General features: G+C 51.5%; 2 protein-coding genes across 6 annotated transcripts; one reads left to right on the top strand and one right to left on the bottom strand.

Moving 5' to 3' along the window:
• The first annotated feature begins 1,335 nt into the window (after positions 1-1,335).
• Positions 1,336-7,154, top strand: SFTA2 (surfactant associated 2). Of its 2 annotated transcripts, XM_019830185.3 has the most exons (4): positions 1,336-1,650; positions 1,890-1,978; positions 2,955-3,052; positions 6,679-7,154. In XM_019830185.3, exons 1-4 carry the CDS (start codon positions 1,590-1,592, stop codon positions 6,725-6,727), a joined length of 297 nt encoding a protein of 98 aa, XP_019685744.1. In that variant the 5' UTR covers positions 1,336-1,589; the 3' UTR covers positions 6,728-7,154. The 2 variants fall into 2 exon arrangements, with proteins under 2 accessions (XP_019685744.1, XP_003985951.1); XM_003985902.4 differs by lacking the exons at positions 2,955-3,052; positions 6,679-7,154 and adding an exon at positions 2,128-2,319 and having other exon boundaries at positions 1,423-1,650.
• Positions 5,626-17,111, bottom strand: VARS2 (valyl-tRNA synthetase 2, mitochondrial). Of its 4 annotated transcripts, XM_006931533.5 has the most exons (30): positions 16,953-17,097; positions 16,292-16,518; positions 16,071-16,152; positions 15,854-15,954; positions 15,428-15,549; positions 15,242-15,308; positions 15,042-15,139; positions 14,250-14,331; positions 13,968-14,087; positions 13,576-13,687; positions 12,868-12,956; positions 12,262-12,352; positions 11,901-12,028; positions 11,657-11,760; positions 10,842-10,923; positions 10,449-10,525; positions 10,293-10,368; positions 9,898-10,003; positions 9,628-9,698; positions 9,372-9,497; positions 9,046-9,150; positions 8,836-8,904; positions 8,632-8,710; positions 8,383-8,510; positions 8,111-8,263; positions 7,523-7,729; positions 6,707-6,818; positions 6,373-6,548; positions 6,073-6,201; positions 5,626-5,978 (listed from the first exon to the last, which is right to left on the bottom strand). In XM_006931533.5, the coding sequence occupies exons 2-30, from the start codon at positions 16,490-16,492 to the stop codon at positions 5,883-5,885; spliced, it is 3,189 nt and encodes a 1,062-aa protein (XP_006931595.1). In that variant the 5' UTR covers positions 16,493-16,518; positions 16,953-17,097; the 3' UTR covers positions 5,626-5,882. The 4 variants fall into 4 exon arrangements, with proteins under 4 accessions (XP_006931595.1, XP_019685743.1, XP_006931594.1 ...); XM_019830184.3 differs by lacking the exons at positions 15,854-15,954; positions 16,071-16,152; XM_006931532.5 differs by lacking the exons at positions 15,854-15,954; positions 16,071-16,152; positions 16,292-16,518 and having other exon boundaries at positions 16,953-17,111.
• Between the last annotated feature and the right edge of the window lie 69 nt (positions 17,112-17,180).

Below are 17,180 nucleotides of genomic sequence, written 5' to 3'. Positions count from 1 at the left end.
GGGAGACCTCAGGGCAGGGTAAACACCTGAGCCATCTCTCACCTAGCTGACTGGAGCCCACAAAGTTTTCCATTCTTTTGGCAGAGAAGGGCCAAGGGAGAAAAGGAGCACCAAGGAAGACATGCATCATGTTCAAGAACAGTGCAATGCAGAGGTTCAGAACCTAGTTCTGAAGCCAGACTGTTCTGAATCCACTACTCCCAACCTGTGCAATCTCAAGCAAGTCATGTGACCTAAGTCTTAGTTTCTTCATCCCTAAAATGGGGTGATCTACTACCTACTTCAATGGGTCATTACAAGCATTAAAGGAAATAGTGGTTCTAATGTTCCTAGCATGACTATGTAGAAAGAGTTGGGGGCACCAGCTGGGAAAGACATAAGGGTGCCTCTGCTCTCCTCTTAAGAAGACTCAGATGCCCAAAGCATCTCTCTATGCTCCTGCTTTCTACACTTTCTCATACCTCCTGTGCCTGCTCATCTTTCTGTCCACTTATTCTTCCCATTCTTATCTTTCTGCTCTGCCACAGAAGCCTGAGAGCCCTTGGATGTCCAAACCTGAATGTCTTTTGCTTTTGCTTTTGGCTTCTCTCCCTGACTCGGCCCATTGCTCTCACTGCTTCCATCCCTCTGTGCTTGGGCCCACTGGTTTCTAAGGGAGAAGGGAGATAATACATAGGAAAGCAAATAGGAAGACAAAGGGCATGTGCTTTTGTGTGTTCCAGGGGGCTTATGTGACTAGTGTGTCAATCTGTTGAGCTTGTCCCTGTGTCTGGCATAATGAGGGATGGTTTCTAATCTCTCTGCTATTGGCTTGCTGTGTGGCCTTAATGAGTCATATGCCCTCTCTGGGCATTGGTCTGCTAATTTGTAATGAAAGGTGGTAAACTAGATGGGCTCCAAACATTCTTTATACATCTGTCCTTGTTTTTGCCTTTTGGAGTGCCTGTGTGTAAGGATGAGTGCATAAGGCAGGGGGTGGGAGAGTATTTGATGAAACTCATGTCTCCACCTGAGTATATAGGATGTTTTAGAACAAGTTCCCCCTTTACCCAGATTTCTCACAGAAAGCCAGTGTGCCTGGGGGAGTAGGATACCTGGGTTTGGGAAGAAACTTGGTGTAATCTACCCCTCCCTTTTGGGCCCACATTCCTGAGCCCTTTGGTGGCATGAATGATGGAAATTAATTGCTGTTAATAATTAATCCCTAAAGAACAAGTAGAGGCCCAGGCTTAGGTGGGGCCCAGACACCTGCAGGAGGGACACCTCCTTAACTTCCCTCTCTGTAGAACTGGGCACCATCCCCATCAAAGCCTCCAGACATAGGGAAGGGGTGGGGCACAGGATTGAGGAAAGGGGACCACCTTCTATTTTCCCCAACAGCCCAGTGAATGGCCCTCTTCTGGGTCCTCAAAGCCATACTGGGAGAACTGGAAAATCCAGTTACCCAGCTTCCCTCTCCCATTTCCCCCCCAAACACTTATGCTAAGGATTGAGTGGAGTATAGAAAGGCAGGTCTGGTAAGGAGAAGCTAGCTGGGGCTTCAGACATCTCTTCTGTCCATCAGAGAAGCAAGAAGTGAGGTGGCCACAATGGGGGCCAGGCTGCCCTTCTTCCTCTTCCTGACACTCCTAAGCAGCTCACAGGGAACAGGTGAGGGCTGGAGGGCTTGATGCCTGGGTGCTCATAGCAGGAAGAGGCCAAAGAGGGGAGTAAGAGAGGCATCCAGTCCTGAGCTTCCAGAGGTCTGGGGCTGAACCCCTGCATCGAGTGGGTCCTGAAGGGCATTGTCAGGGAAGAGCAACTTGGGGTGGGGGAGGCAGGGGTGCCCGCATCTCTGAAGGAATATAGCCCTAATAATCGGACACTAAGCTGTATTTTTTTATCCCTAGGGCCAAGAATGATTTTGCAGCTGAAGCTGAAGGACTACCTTCTAGCAAATTTCTCCTATGATTCCAGCTTCCTGGAATTGCTCGAAAAGGTAGTTCTTTGGGAGGGGAAAGGTGAGGCTGTGTGAACTTTGAGTGTGTTTCTGAGTCAGCGTGGGCCTCTCTGCTGGGGTCTGGCCATCTCCAAGGGGTGAGTGAGAGCCATCTTACACCCTTCCCTCTAACCCTTTCTCTTCCCCAGCTCTGCTTCCTCCTCCACCTCCCACCTGGGACCAATGTCACCCTCCATCATGCAGGATCCCCACACCGTGCCATCTGCAAAGTCTGAGAACAGTCGAAACCTGTGTCCTCCCTTGGCCCAGGCATTTGACCACCATGGTACAGGAAAGATGCCCTAAACCCTGCCGAGTGGCAGTAAATATGATGAATTCAATGACTTGCCTTTGTGAGTTTGTGAACAGAGAGCTGGCAGGAAAATGGAATTGGACACCAAACTCTCTGACTCTTCCCCTTATTAAGCAGAGGGGTTCCGGGATGGACACCCTCCCCCTCAACACCAGTGTGAAAGGCCTAGAAAGAATCTGGGAAGTTAACTGTTTGAGGACCCACGCACCACACTTATACATGCATGTGCGTGAACACACACTTCAAGCTGAGATCTTCCGAATACCTAGGAATAAAGGCAAGAAATGTACTGAATTCCTACTTTTTTCCAGACTTGATGCTTTCCCATTTCAATGCTTGCAGTGATCTTGAATGTAGAGTAAGTGTCACTGTCCTATTTTACAGATGAACACTGAGGCTTACAGAGGGTAAATTACTCACTTTAGGTCCATTAGCAGTGGACACCAGACAAATGCCTTGACTTAAGCAAGATTTTCATTTCATCCTTCTTTGCTTGGGAGGCAGCTCCAGCGATAGATGAGAGGTTCCACCTGTGAGAGGATATCCGGCCAGCCAGGTGTGAGTGGTGGGGAGGGTGGGTGCTAGCAAAGCTTGTGCTGGCTGTGAGGACATACAGTCCCACAGGCCCACGCTTGAGTCCTGGGTAAATTTCTTATCTCTCAGAGCCTCCATTTCTTCACCTGCAAAGTGGGAATGATAGTACCTGATGCTTGGACTGTTGTGAGCATTACATGGAGAAGCTACGTAGGGTACATGGGCAGGTAAGTGAGCCTGAGTAATACGGATTGTTAAAATTCAACCATGGTCCTGACATAGAAGTCCTAGTCCCCTCAAGGGTCCAAGGTCTTCCTTCTGATTTTCTTGAGGCAGGCACTCCTCTGTCTCCTCACCCAAGATGATCTTGACTTCTTACCAGCTTTCTCAAAATGCAATCATGCAGCTCAAACTTGACCATTTGGGGGTACTGATGTGACTGTTTCCTGTTCTCCACAGTCCTCTCCCCTACCTACCATACTCCCCACCTACCCAGTATCACCACCATGGGAAATTAGAGGCTGACTTCCTTGGAGGGAGGAGAAGGCAACGGCTCCAAATAGAGCATCCCTGAAGATGAGGGGGGAAATGAAAAAACTTCCAAAACAAAATTCCTCTATTTTCCTTTACAACTATCCTGGGATCAGTAACCTGGAAGAGAGGGAGCTGGGAGCTAAAAAGGGCCCCAGTGTTCCATGACTTGTTCTTTGCCTGCACTATGTGCAGGTGACACTCATGGGTCAGGTGTGTAGGCCCTACCCAAGTTGGGGAACTGGATGTCTGAATTTCCAAGGAGCAAACAGCTAACTGCCTCTCAACCTGATTCCTACATCTCAGGGCCTGGGATCACCAGGCTGTGATTTCCAGATTCTTTCCTCAAAAAAACTCTCTTCCAAGACTCGACAGAGCAGTACAGGGAAAAGAATGCTTTGGGATTGAACACACCTAATTGCCGTTCCTCTCCTTTTGGGTAATCACGTAAATTCTAGCTGAGCACATGGCTCACTTACATTTAGCTTAGCACACAGCTCATCGTATTTCCCAGCCTGTCAGCTAGGAATGGCAACAGCTACAAGGAGAAAGGCAGTGTACAACTTCCTAATGACATCTCTGAAAGGAGAGGCACTTTTATTTGAGGGAAGAAAACAAAGTCTTTCCAGTAGCCTGCAGGTCATAGACCAGTGCTTTCCAATAAACTTTCCATGATGGAAATGTTTTAGAACCTACACTGACCAATATGGTAGCCACTAGCCACATGTGGCTATCAAACACTTGAAATGTAGCTAGTGTGACTGTGGAACGGAATGTTTAGTTGTACTTAATTTTGAATTCGTTAAATGGCAACCATTTTGGACAGCACAGCCCTAGATGATCTGCCTTGAGCTTTCCTGACTCCCTACCCCACAATGGACTTTATCTCCTACTCTTCCCCCCAACACTGGCCTCCTTGCTGCTCTTTGAGCACTCAGGATATGCTCCCATCTTAGTTTTGCTCTGGCTCTTCCCTCTACCTGGAACACTCTTCTCCCAGGCATCCACTTGGCTAATTCCTGCACCTCCTACAAGTCCTTGCTTAAATCTCACTTTCATAGTGAGTTCTACCCTGACCCATTTAATACTACAATCTGTCCCTTTCCACATTGCCTTATTCTACCCTTTTTTCCCCATAGCATTTATGACTCTCAGTGTATAGTTTACTTTATTTACATGTGTTCTTTTTGACTCTCCTTGCTAGAATTAAAGTAAACAAAGACCTTTGTTTCAGTCATTGATGAATCCAAGGGTCCAGAATAGTTCCCAGCATACAGAAATATTTGAACTGGGGGAAGACAGAAAGGAAGCTGCCCAACCCCTCCTCTCCCTCCTCTCTCTGGGTAGGATGGGGGTGGGGGTAGGGTGGAGCAGATCTTAGACCTAGAGTTGGAAACAGTGTATCAGAATGGCAGGAAATAAGATTAAATGGGGTGTGGGCCTCCTTTATTACAGAACTCTGAACTGCCTCTGCTCAGCAAAAGAAATGTCCACCTCGCCTAACCCACCATTATATTTGATGCTTGGTTAGAGCAGCCAAAATGAACCTGCACCTATGTACTGGGTTGAATCCCAGTTGATACTTTGGACAAGTTACTTTTATTCTCCGAGCACATTTCTTCATTTCCAAAATGGAGCCAACACCCACCTCCTAAGGTTCTCAGGAGGATTAAATGCACCACGGAAGCTACAGACCATGATAGGCCTACCATAAGTAATAGCCTCAGAGCTGCTAGACAGAATATAACTTGGGCATGTAAGAGGCAGGTCCCTGAATTCCACGGAGATGACACAAGGTGTTTAGGGTGGATCAGTGGGTGTCTGCATCAGTGAGGATGTACATCTGTTGGAGGTTGGTCAAGATGTCCCTGGCAGTCTGGTATCAGGTACACAGAACAGGGGCAGCATTCAAGCCCCAGTGTGCCTTGCAGCCCCTCGGGCCCAGAGGAAGTACCTGCTCCTCTGAGCACACCCCACCCCAGGATAAAGCCAAGGAGCGGGGTACCTTCCATTTGGTGAGGAGAAATGGCCTGCAGGAGCCAGGACACTGTCAGTAATTCCAAGAAGTAGGTGGAACCCGAGTCACAGTACCCAGGCCTTACCAGGACGCTCCTCTTTCTTCCAATAAGGCAGACACCGCCAGCATGCACACTCCCACTGCGGCCCAGAGCCCCAGGCTTAGCCCCAGGGTAAGAGGCAGCCCCCCTCTTTTCCTAGACCAAAGCCTCAGGGAACAACTGAAAGGCAAGAAAGTCACCACTAGGAGAAAGAGGAATAAAAAGACCAAGTTTATCTCATTCCTAAACTTCCAGGTAGGACTGCATAAGAGGGAGGCTGGGCAGGAATGTGAGCATCTTGAGGACACCCAGTGACACTGACCAAACCAATCGGTTTCCTTATTTACGAAATATGGGAAGTGAGCCACAAGGTCTCAGAATCTCCATCATGCTTGACAGCTGCTAGATTCTGTCTGTCCTCAAAGGCAGATCAGGAAGAGAAGAAAACCACCATATAGTGAGCTGGAGCTCAGAGCTCTCTGGGGCTAGGACATGCATCCATCAGCTGCCGGAGGTGAGAGGCTGCCTTGTCCAGCTTCGACAATTCCAACTCGAGGGAAGAAAGCTAGCCGAGTAGAGAAGCAGGTGAGGATCCAGATATAAGGCCCATCCCCTCCAGCCCACATTCCCACAGGGAATCAGGCTTCCTCCAGCCTCACCCTCTGCTGCCTTTTAGTCTCCGTCTCCCCGTCTGATGGGGTCCAGGCCATGAGGCCATCAAGCTGCTTTTGCAACTTGTGTCTTCGGGCAGCTAGCAGAGATAGATGGGTCTGGGGGTCCACAAGCCCCTGTGGAAGAACAGAGAAGGCTCAGCCTTCTTTGTAACATCTGCGGCCTGTCCAGTACCTGTCTCCACCCCATTCTCAGGAGCCCTTCTCACTTTTACAGAACCCACCATTTGCCCTCCTCCCAACATCCTTTTCAATCCCTCCCTTCCCCCTCCAATCTCCTCTAAGCACCTGCAGCTCCATGTACACCTGAATGGTATCATTGAGTGGAGCCTGGGCCCAGCCAGAGGGAGCCAGTACACCTGGGGGTAAGAAGCCCACAGCCCCACAGTGGCCCAGGGTGCCTAGAGGTTCCAGAAAGGCCTCGAAGAGGCCTTGCTCTTCAGGCTCTGAGCTCTGCAACAGCACTGAGGAGGAAAGGGAAACCGTCAGTGTCAAAGCATGAGATCCTGCTTCCCTCCCCATCCTGCACCTCCTAACTCTGGGCTCTGCCCTCCAGACTCTCCCCATTCCTCCACCAACCCCTTCTTTCTGCAGGGACTCAGGAGCCCAGGGCCCATCTCACCTCGGGGCCGGGCCTTTGTGAGCTGGTATGTGGCTCGGAGAGCCCTCAGTGCCTGCACGGCCTCTTGGACCCGGGAGAAGCGCTGTTCCAGCTCAGGCTGGTGCCAGTGTTCCTGGAGATGAAGACCCAGAGCTGATAAGCAGGCCCCTGGGAGACTTGATATCAGCTCTCCTGGCTCTACTCTCCACCTGACCACCCTGATCTGCTAAGGGCAACATACTCTCTCCTCTCCACTACACACAAAATTCACCACCTCAAGGAACAGAACCCAGCAAAACCTGGGGTACCATCTAAGGACGTCTTAGTTGATGTTTGTGTTGATGTCTGTTAATTGTTCTGGTCAAATATACCAAACAACCAAAAGTAAGTTGGAATTTAAACCATATCATTCAAAACTCACAAAACCAAATAAGCATAAAGAAATTTAAATAATTAAACTTTAAAAGTATTTTTTGGGTGAGTCTGTAGTATTTTTCCTTCTGAAATTATTAAAGCTTAAAACTGCAGCAATTTGGGGACCATCCTATTAGTTCTCATCTAGTTCTCATCACAACCATGCTATTAACTATTACTACCCCTGGTTTAAAGATGGAGAACTGAGGCATGGTCAGTCTAGGGACAAAGTTCTGCTCTTGTCTATGGGGTTAATACTGCCCCCAACACAGACCTGTGAGAACAACCCATCCTCCTAAAGACTCTACACTAAAGTACAAATCACGATTGTTGAGGACCCTACAGCAGCAAACCCTTTGAGAAGACTGCTCCCCAGCCCTTCACCAGTGGTCCCATACCCAGACATCAGGGATGCATACTCACCAAGCTGCAGGCAGTGGGGTAGGGGGCAACAGAGATGCTAGGGGCAGAGGAGCCTCCAGGCCTGGGGGGCAGCCTCTGCCAGAGCTCTTCAGCCAGGAAGGGCATCAGTGGGGCGAGGAGGCGGAGACCGATGTCAGCACAGGAGAACAGGACCTGAGGGGGGCCTTGGGGACGGGGCGAGTACAACAGCACCGGCTTCACAGCCTCCTGGGGAGGGAGCCAGAGGGTCAGGGAACAGGCCCAGGCCATTATCTGTGTCCTTTCTCTACACACTCACTGCCCTGACAGTGAAGAGTGCTGTGGGTGAACATGGGCAGGAGCACAGGGCATCTTGGACCCCGTCGGCTGTCCCAGAACACACTCTGGAGCAACTGAGATGTAGAAATCTAGCACAGGGATTCTCAGGAGTGTGGGGAGGTGTATAAAATTGTCAGTGTGGTTTGCACAGTTTCAGAAGAAAAGCACTGAGTTCAAAAAGCTCTGCCTATCAAAAAGAGGCAGAGCCCTTTGCCAGGGAATTGGATCTCAAGGCGAACAGGAAGCAGGTAACAGGAGTGGAATGTCACGCCATGACCCCAGTCTACTCACCAAGTAGACATCACAGAGGTTATGGAGCCAGAAGTGGTGCAGGGCATGGGTGACAAGTGAGAGCTCTTGGGCAAGGAAGCCTCGCCCACACTCCCGGGCAGTATGGGCAAGACGGCTCAGGATCCAGGCATCCATGGGCGATGAAGGGGAAAGCTGCGGGCAGCAAAGGGCTTCAGGATGGGACGACTCGACTCCCCTGTGTCCTTTTGCTCCAAATGCCATCTTCAGCCCCCAGAGACCTGATGATTCTGCCTCCCAAGCCTCTCTCTTACCTCTTCTGCAGGCTGGGGCACAAATTTCTCCCCTAAGGCATTGAGGATAAAGCGCAGGGCATTCCAGATTTTGTTGCAGAAATGCCGGGAACTCAGGACTTCGGAGACAGACAGGTGCAAGTCGCCCCCTAGAGGAATAGGAAGAGGGGGAGTGTACACGTGGGTGGCAGCAGCACAGGGAATCCTTGACCTTGCCCCACCCTCTACAAGGGTGCCTACAGCCCGGACCCCTCCCTTGCCCAGGCTTACCTAAGGCCCCATGGGAGCACAAGGTGAATCTTAGGGCATCTGTCCCACACTCAGGGATCCCATGAGGGAAGTCCTTTCTCTACAACCAGAGGGAGAAGAGGAGTGGCAGATGCCTACGCAGCTGCAGGATCAGAAACCTGGGCTGTGAAGAAAACCAGAGGCCTCGAGCTAGAGGCCGAGATGAAGTGGACGTTGGTGACTCACCTGTGCTGCAGCCGCGATCGCCAGCTCTGTAGAGTCCAAGTTCCCATCCCTCAGCTTTTCCTGCAGCACCTGAGATGGGTAATTCACTGGCTTTGGTCAAAGACCCTGCTGCTACAAGGGCCCCACCCACTCTCCCTCCCAGCCAGGTCCTCTCCACAGGCTCCGTTCTTCTCTCCCACAAACCCATCCCTTGCCAAATTTCATCCTGACCTGAAGCTCCACCCCACTGATGATGTCTCGTGGGTCCAACACATTCCCTAGGGACTTGCTCATTTTCCGGCCCTGCCTGTCCCGAACCATGGAATGAAGAAGCACCTGGGAACATGCAGGGAGTCAGCAGAGGGGCTAGGGGAGCCTTTCCCCGGAAGTGCCCAGGGAATCTCTGGCCTCCATGCAACAGGGGTTAGGGTAGGAAGAGAATCAGGAAAAAGGAATTGGGACCACAGAAAATACTTCATTAGGGACTAGAACAGAGAACAAGATTTAGGGAAGACTGGGGAGTCCACAAGAGGGGCTCAGCACTGAAGTGCTGTTACCTTGCTGAAGGGGAGCTGCCCTGTGAGCTGGGTCCCCAACATGACCATGCGGCCCACCCAGAAGAACAGAAGGTCACTACCAGTTTCCAAAAGTGACAGGGGGTAGAAACGAGTGAGGTCTGGGGTCTAGGAGGAAAAAGATTAAGCAGTGAGAGGCCCAAGCTCTGTTCTTGCAGCTCTCCTTGAGGCTCTCTGGAAGGCCAAGTGTCTACTTCATCATCCCCACCTTCACTCTCCTCCCCTCACCTCGCCTCACCTCTTGGGGCCAGCCCAGGGCAGCAAAGGGGAAAAGAGCTGAAGAGAACCATGTGTCCAGGACATCAGGGTCTGGGAAACAGAACAGGGAATGGGGGACAACTGGAACCTCCAGCCCACAACTGTGTACCTTTCCAGCCCAACCCCACCCACAGAGACCATGGCACTCTGCCCCATTCCCAACTTTCCTAACCCCACCTCCTCCACCTCAGTATCTGCCCCCTTAAAGGCCCAGACGCTCTCCCCTGCCCTCCACAACACAGACACTCACCCCTCTGCAGGATCAGCTCTGCCGCTGGTCTCCCTGTCAGCTCTGAAGCTATTTTTCTGGCCTCGGCCTCTGTCCTCCCAACCACCCAACAGTCCTCCCTGTCACCCTACAGAAAAAGTAAGGGGTGGGGGAGAACAAGGAAGTTCTGCCAGTGTGAAACATCACCAACTTTCGTGTTCTCCCATGTGGTCTAGGGATGGCCGACCCCCTCCGGCAGTGAGATGAAGAAGTGCCCGCTCAGGCACTCTGATCCTGCAGTGGGTTACATGACTAAGACCATGAAGCTCTAGAAAGGCAGGGGATTGGGACGGGTGCTCAAAGTCTCTGATGCTTGCGCTATGGCTATTTCTCTTTCCGCCGTGCCCAGCCCTCCCCGTCCCCTTCCTCCTACCAACCTTCGTTTGCTCCTCTACAACCAGGTAGGCGGGAATCTGATGGCCCCACCACAGCTGCCGGGAGATACACCAGTCTCTGCCAAGAGGACGTCAGTGATTTCTCAGCATAACCAGGGCATCGCCCCACCCCACCTCCATAGAGCCCCTTACCCTTACCCAATGTGGGAAAACCAGTGCTGCCAGTTTTTCTGGTGGAAGGAGGGACTGAGCTCCAGAGCTCCTGACTCCACAGCCTGGAGAAAAAGGCCCTTAGATAATGCTTCTAAAAAAGCTTAGATAATGCTTCCTACACCAGCACCCCTCCTGAGATGAGACAAGCGTCCTCTGAGGTGGTGCTATTACTCATAAAAGACCTCCAGAGGCTCCTGAGAAGATTTGGGGTTTGACTGGAATGTGCGCCAGCCCTTTCTGGGCCTCCCTACCTCCATCCCCACAGCTCTCCTCTCAAATGCCAGGGCCAGAGGTCTGTGGGGCAGGAGAGCCCCAGCTTCTGTTTTTTCATTCCAATTTTCAGGGAATTCCCATTCCTTCCTCACCCTGCAGCCTTACCTGGGCAGCTCGATCCCCCATCTCCCGGCAGCGGACAAACCACTGGCTCTTCAGTAGGTATTCTACCACGTCCCCAGAACGGCTGAGAAAGAGGCAGGGTGAGTCTGCTGCTCCTCAGGCCCTGTGCCTTTCCCCACTGGGACATAGTACATACTACATGCCAGGCCCTCAGACCTGAGAATACAGCAGCAAATAAAACTGACACAGGGGAGGGGCACCTGGGTGGCTCAGTCGATTGAGCATCCGACTTGGGCTCAGGTCATGATCTCACGGTCAGTGAGTTAGAGCCCTGTGTCAGGCTCTGTGCTAACAGCTCAGAGCCTGTTTCAGATTCTGTGTCTCTCTGTCTCCCCCTGCCCCTCCCCCACTCATATTCTCTCTCTCTCTCTCTCTCTCTCTCTCTCTCTCTCTCTCTCTCTGTCAAAAATAAATAAACATAAAAAAATTAAAAAAAAAAAACAAACTGACACAGGGGCACCTGGGTGGCTCAGTCGGTTAAGCATCCAACTTCGGCTCAGGTCATGATATCATCATGTTAAGTTCGAGCCTCACATCAGGCTCTGTGCTGACAGCTTAGAGCCTGGAGCCTGCTTCAGATTCTGTGTCTCCCTCTCTCTCTGCCCCTCCTCACTCACACTTTCCCTATCTCTCTCTCTCTCTCTCTCAAAAAAATAAACCAAAAAAATAAAAAAATAAAAAAACTGACAGAGCTTCTGTTCCCTTGCAAGTAGTATAGAGTCCATCCTATTGCACTATTAGCTTCATCCACTCCCTTCCCAGAAAAGTCCTAAGTAAAAGGGTTAAAATGGGGTTACCTGCAAATAGGAAGCACCATAGGGTGGTTCTGAAGGCCCCGGAACAGGCCCCGCTCCCTCAGTGCAGACATAATCTTTTCCCGGGCCACAAATCGGTGAAGACCCTGGGGAAAAATGGCAACAGTAAAGGTTAAAGGCCACTAAGTGTGTGTGAGAGGAAGGATTAAGGAAAGTGTGAGAGGGAGGATTGAGGAAAGGCAGAGGGTGCTCCCAAAGGATGGGGTAACACTGAGGCCAGTACCACCTGTAGCCAATCCCCACAGAGGGAAGTCATGGTCCCATCCTCTGCAATGACACTCAGAGGGCTCAAGCCATGTCGGGCTCCCAGCTCAGCATCAGCAAGACTATGTGCTGGAGTCACCTTCACCGCCCCTGGGGGTACAGAACCACCATGAACACTGACCCCTGACCTTTTCCAGAGATTTCGTTGTCGCCCACACCCCCATCTCTCTTTTCTCTTCTCTGTCCATGCCTCCTTTTTGTCCCACTCCCCACTGAGACTACCCCAGAAAAGGCTTTCCCTCCCTTCCTTTCTTCCCCTTCCTGATGCTTCCCCACTCCTCCAGAATCCCCAGCCTGCTCTCCCTCCCGTGGCCTCCACCCACCTGTGCCCATGTGTGGCTGAACAGCAGAGTCTGTGACGAGGGGGAGAAGCTGCCCAGTCAAGGGGTGACGAAGCTGTCGCCCATGCAGATGCTGAAAGGAAGAGAGCGAGATCAAGGCCAGGTACACGTGTGGGGTGCAAAGGTCTGGGCTGAATGTAAAAAACTCTGGGAATAAGAGGGTGAAAACCAGAAGGTAAAGAGCTAGAGCAGTGGTCACTAAACTTTTTCTCATGGGGCCAGAGTTTATTGTAGGCTTTGCAGGCCACAAGGCAAATTTGGTCTCTGCACATTTACTCTGCTTTGCCAATGCAGCGCAGTTAGGTAATAATACTCAGTTGCAGGTAATACATAAAACATGCAAGTGCGGATATACAAAAACAGGCAGTAGGATGGGTTTGGCCCACAGGCAATAATTTGTCAACTGCTAAGCTAGAGACTAAGTAGGACATCAAGAAAAGAAAGGCACAGAGTCAGAGACACTGGAGAGTGGAAACGAGACAAGTCTTAGGAAAAGGAAATCAAAGGAAAGGAGTTACCATCAAACAGGAAGGGAAGAGAAAGCTATGTGTAGGAAAGTCAGCTGGCAGAAAGCACAATGTGTATTACTGTGTATCGGGAGTCATCAGGATGAACAGCCACAGCCACGTCTCCAGGCAATGTCTCTGGCCTTGTGGTTCCTACTACAATCTCTGTGTCTGAAGACAAAATTCAAGCACTTAATGCTGGTCATTGCCCTGGTCCCTCACTCCTGTAACTAAAGCCAGGAGAACCAGAAAAGGGAGGGGACAGGAAGCAGTCATGATTAAACAGACCCCCAGGTATAACTAGAGGAAATTAGGAGCCTGGGGTTTCCATGTAAGCTCATGACCAGAAGCCCAGGAGGCTATCTGGTGCTAAGGAATTTCTCCATAACTTGCATGGAACAAACAGGTAGAGCATTAACAAAAGCAACTAGAATCCTTACTTGGTGCTAGAGAACACTGGGGGTTCTCAGTGCCCTAATCACTCGTTGAGAAACTTCCTCTGTCTACTCCAGCTAATCTTTCTTCTCTTTCTCTGAGAAAGAGAAGGGGTAACAGCCTCCTGTAGAATTAGGTCAAGCTTCCAAAGGGCAGTGCCCATGTGCACTTTTCTTACATGGCCCAGAAGACCCAGAATAAATGCCTACAAGAACACCAACACTACCAAGGTTCCCTATGCACCTCCCACCAGGCCATGTAGGAAACAGGCTGGTGGGCTCCCTCCCACCCACCCCACATGTGCTCAAGAAAGCAGTTATGATAAGCAGACAACCTCTCTGAGGACTACCCTTACCAGGCTCTCCATCCACAGGGAAGGCCACAGAAACAAGGAGGCCAAAAGACACAGGGATGGGGCAGCCAGGCAGACGAAGTTCCGTGCGGCCAGGCAGGGGCCGGCTCTCCACCTGGAAGAGTCACAGCAGCAGGGCTGGAGAGCAGCCTCTCCTCCACTCACCAGCCTGCCCTGCGGCCCAACTAAAGACATTCAGAGGATTCAGGAGCCACCTCCCCCTCCCCTAATTCAGTCATAGTTCAAAAATATTCACCGAGCACTTACACCGCACTGGGTATTGTGCTGAACACCTTCCATGAATTCTCATTTAATTCTCACAACACCCCCTTGACACAGGCATTTCCATCATCCCTAGGAGCTCTCACAGACCTGCTTCTCCTCCTCTGCCTCACCTCGATATCCGAGATGGCTGATCTTAAAGCACAGGACCAGTTGACAAGCTGCTGGTTCCGATACAACAACCCTGCCTCATAGAGTCGCACAAAAGCTTCAGTCACGGCCACTGAGGAGTCCTAGGGGATGATCTCAGCGTCCATATCTAACAGCCCATTCTCAGCCCAGAGACCCATGCATTCCCACCCTGCTACCCCCAACACACACAACATCCCACCTGCCTGCACATATCTCTAGACACCTCCTCAACACCCACAGGGATCAAGGCATGGAGCACTCACAGCATCCATAGTGAAACACTCTCGGTCCCAGTCCAGGGAGGCCCCCAGAGCTTGGAGCTGCTCACAGATCTCTCCACCTTTCCTGTGCCCAGAGAGATTTTTGTCAGCAAACTTGTCCTGAGCACCAACTATGTACAGGCCCAGTGACACTCCCAGCAATGTATGGCATTGATTTAGTCTCTAGAAGCTAATGGAGACACGCACACAAACTCAGTATGGGTCTTCTATGGCATTAAAAGAAGTATAAAGTTCCAGGGTGCCTGACTGGCTCAGCTGGTAAAGCATGTGACCCTTCATCTCAAGGTCATGAGTTCAAGACCCATGTTGGGTACAGAATAGGAAGGAAAGAAGGGAGGGAGGGAGGGAAATAAAGTTCTGCAGTAACAGAGGAGGGGGCAGCCAATTTGGGAAAAACCCAAAGAAACTTTACAGAGAAAATGGTTTGTGATAACAGACACCTATAAGAATGAGGGTAATTTCAAGTAGATGGAAGGTAGGGATAGGTAAGTAAAAGAGACGAGGAAATCTAGGCTAGAAAAAATGGGGTAAGTGCAGAAACAATATACATATATACCCACACACACAAATTCATGCATTTTCAAGTAATACACACACACTCACAACGCTTAGAGACCCCACTGAATGCTAAAGGAATCCAGGGCTTCCCTCTCTGAGGGAATTTAGGGCTGGATGCAAAGAGCCCATCAGGTTAGGGAGAGTGACTCAGAAGCAAGGACCCAAACCCTCCATGTGCAGGGAGGTGGGGGGGCAAACTCCACCCACCGTACTCACTCCTCCTTCCACTTCCACACCTCCCTAAGGAAGTCTTCCCGGCTCAGCTCATGTCTCCTCACTCCTTGCTCCTTCCAAAGTTGCTTCTCCACCACAGCCTACGGTAAGAAAAGGAGGCAAATGAACAGAGAATCAGGTCATTTTAAAAGGAGAACAACTCTCCTTCACCCAAGAAAAGGGAAAAGTGGCAAAATTCATACTTGTGTAGCAATTCCCGCATGATCTGAGCCTGGGACCCACAGCACCTCATCCCCACACATCCGGTGCCTGCAAAACAAATACCCTCATGGGAACCCCCGAGCCTCCATATTTACTCTCACTCCCTGCACACTAGCACACTTCCTCCTTCCCCTCCAAGACCATAAGCAGCCCCATTCCCCTCTCACCAGCGCACCAGGGCATCCTGTATGGCCACTGTCAGTGCATGTCCAATATGTAGGGAGCCAGTGACATTGGGAGGTGGGATACACATGGAAAACGTCTCCCCTGTGGCCTGGGGCAGCCTGGTCTAGAAAACAGAAAAGTCAAAGGGCAAAAGACGACTGGATGTTACCTGGGGGAACAGCACCCTCTGGTGCCTCTGAGGCAGGAAGAACTGCAGGAAAAATAGTCCAGCAAATTACAGGAAAGGGGAAAACCTGCCAAGAAAACGCTTTGGACACCAGGAGCAGAAGACAAGTTCTCTGTTTTATTAAGCAGGTTCTGCAATATGGCTAGCTGTAAGCTCCAGACTCTAACACTCAGCTGTGCCCAAGCTCAATGGCCATTCTGTGCTGGGGACCATTTAGTACCCCTCTCTTCCAGGTACTAACCTGATATTCTGGTTTGAAGAAGCCCTCTCGCACCCACCAAGAGTACCAGGCAGCCTCAACATATCGAGGGCTGTATGCAGGAGGCAGGACCCGGGAGACATCTGTAGCAGCAGAGGAGAGCTCCACTAACTCCTGAACTTTGTTCCCAGGCTGCATTTCAGCAGACCAAATGGGCAACAAAAATGTGGGAGAAAAGACCTTCAAGTTCCCTAGTTACCTTTCTTTTCACCGCGTTTTGTGGGAATTTCATACACCACCACCTCCTTAGGAGTCCAGGACTTACTGGATTCTGCAGGTGACTGGAGAGAATGACCAAAAGTGGGGATGCGGGGATACAATTTCCAGTATACCTCAGGCATCTGGAATCCAACCAGTCTCTCCTCCAGCCCCCTCCGAAGTTTTCTCAAAAAACCAAGAACAAGCTATCTGACCCCTAACCTTGCTCTTCCGGGCTACCCCAGCCTCCAGCGCCGCCTGCTTTTCTCGCTGGCGCTTCTTCTTGGCTTCATGGTTTCTCCGGGAGAGGGAGGATCCATGGGGCTTTGACTGGGTAGAGAGGGGATACGACCTGGGGAAGACCTGTGACGGCCTCAGCCCCCAGAGTGGTGATCGAAAAGAAGCCAGAGGCATATGAGGCATCAGGAGCGCTTGGAAAGGGCCAAGATCTGTTCCAGACAGACAGAGCACATTAGGAGGATACGTGGGTGGGTGGGCGTGGGGTGTCACACCGTCTTCCTTATTCCCTGCCTTCTGCTAGCACTGGCCTGCTTTCTATCTCCTCCCTCCCCCCCCCCCCCATGACGCTTCCCCCGTTAGGACTAGAGTGCATGGTGTCGGAGTTTGTTGCCCTCAACCCGTGTATCCGCGACGGTGAATGACCGCACGGGGCGGGGAAAGGACTCAAGGATTCTGGGAGATTGTCCACATCAGGGTGCCCGAGAGCCAGCAGAGAGTCTCCTCATTGCCATCTCGGCCTGCCCAAACAACGCCCCCACTGCCCCCGGCCCTGCTCTGCCCGGCTTTCCTGCCCGTCGCAGCGCGTGGATCTCTACAGCGCTGAGCCACCCACCCCGACCAAGCCGCTCTAGCGCGCGCTCACCCGGCGAGCCGCCGCTATCCCAGGGTGCCCCGCAGCCGCCGCAGCATGGAAGGCTGAAGGAAACCAGCGAATCCGACCCCGGAATGCGACCCGCGAGCCGTGCGGTGCAGGGAGGCGGGGCCACGCCCGGCGCATGCGCTGTAGCCTACTCGGGCCCATTCGCTTTCCGGCGGTCAGGTGGGCTGCCACCGCTGTAAGGTGCAGGTCCAACGAGGATAAACGAAAAGC

This window comes from Felis catus, chromosome B2 (assembly GCF_018350175.1).
Source record: "Felis catus isolate Fca126 chromosome B2, F.catus_Fca126_mat1.0, whole genome shotgun sequence".
Classification (NCBI taxonomy): domain Eukaryota; kingdom Metazoa; phylum Chordata; class Mammalia; order Carnivora; family Felidae; genus Felis; species Felis catus.
This window is presented reverse-complemented; position numbering and strand designations above follow the sequence as displayed.

What these genes read in the sequence shown, in the direction of transcription:
- VARS2 (XM_006931533.5), bottom strand. Translation starts at nt 16,492, where the DNA reads ATGCCTCATATGCCTCTGGCTTCTTTTCGATCACCACTCTGGGGGCTG. An exon ending in TGGGGGATCGAGCTGCCCAG is followed by an intron (nt 10,526 to 10,841) that starts GTAAGGCTGCAG and finishes CTTTTTCTCCAG; the next exon opens with GCTGTGGAGTCAGGAGCTCT. An exon ending in ACCCCACTGCCTGCAGCTTG is followed by an intron (nt 6,819 to 7,522) that starts GTGAGTATGCAT and finishes CTTCATCTCCAG; the next exon opens with GAACACTGGCACCAGCCTGA.
- SFTA2 (XM_019830185.3), top strand. Translation starts at nt 1,590, where the DNA reads ATGGGGGCCAGGCTGCCCTTCTTCCTCTTCCTGACACTCCTAAGCAGC. An exon ending in TCCTGGAATTGCTCGAAAAG is followed by an intron (nt 1,979 to 2,954) that starts GTAGTTCTTTGG and finishes CTTATCTCTCAG; the next exon opens with AGCCTCCATTTCTTCACCTG. An exon ending in TACGTAGGGTACATGGGCAG is followed by an intron (nt 3,053 to 6,678) that starts GTAAGTGAGCCT and finishes TTCTTTCTGCAG; the next exon opens with GGACTCAGGAGCCCAGGGCC.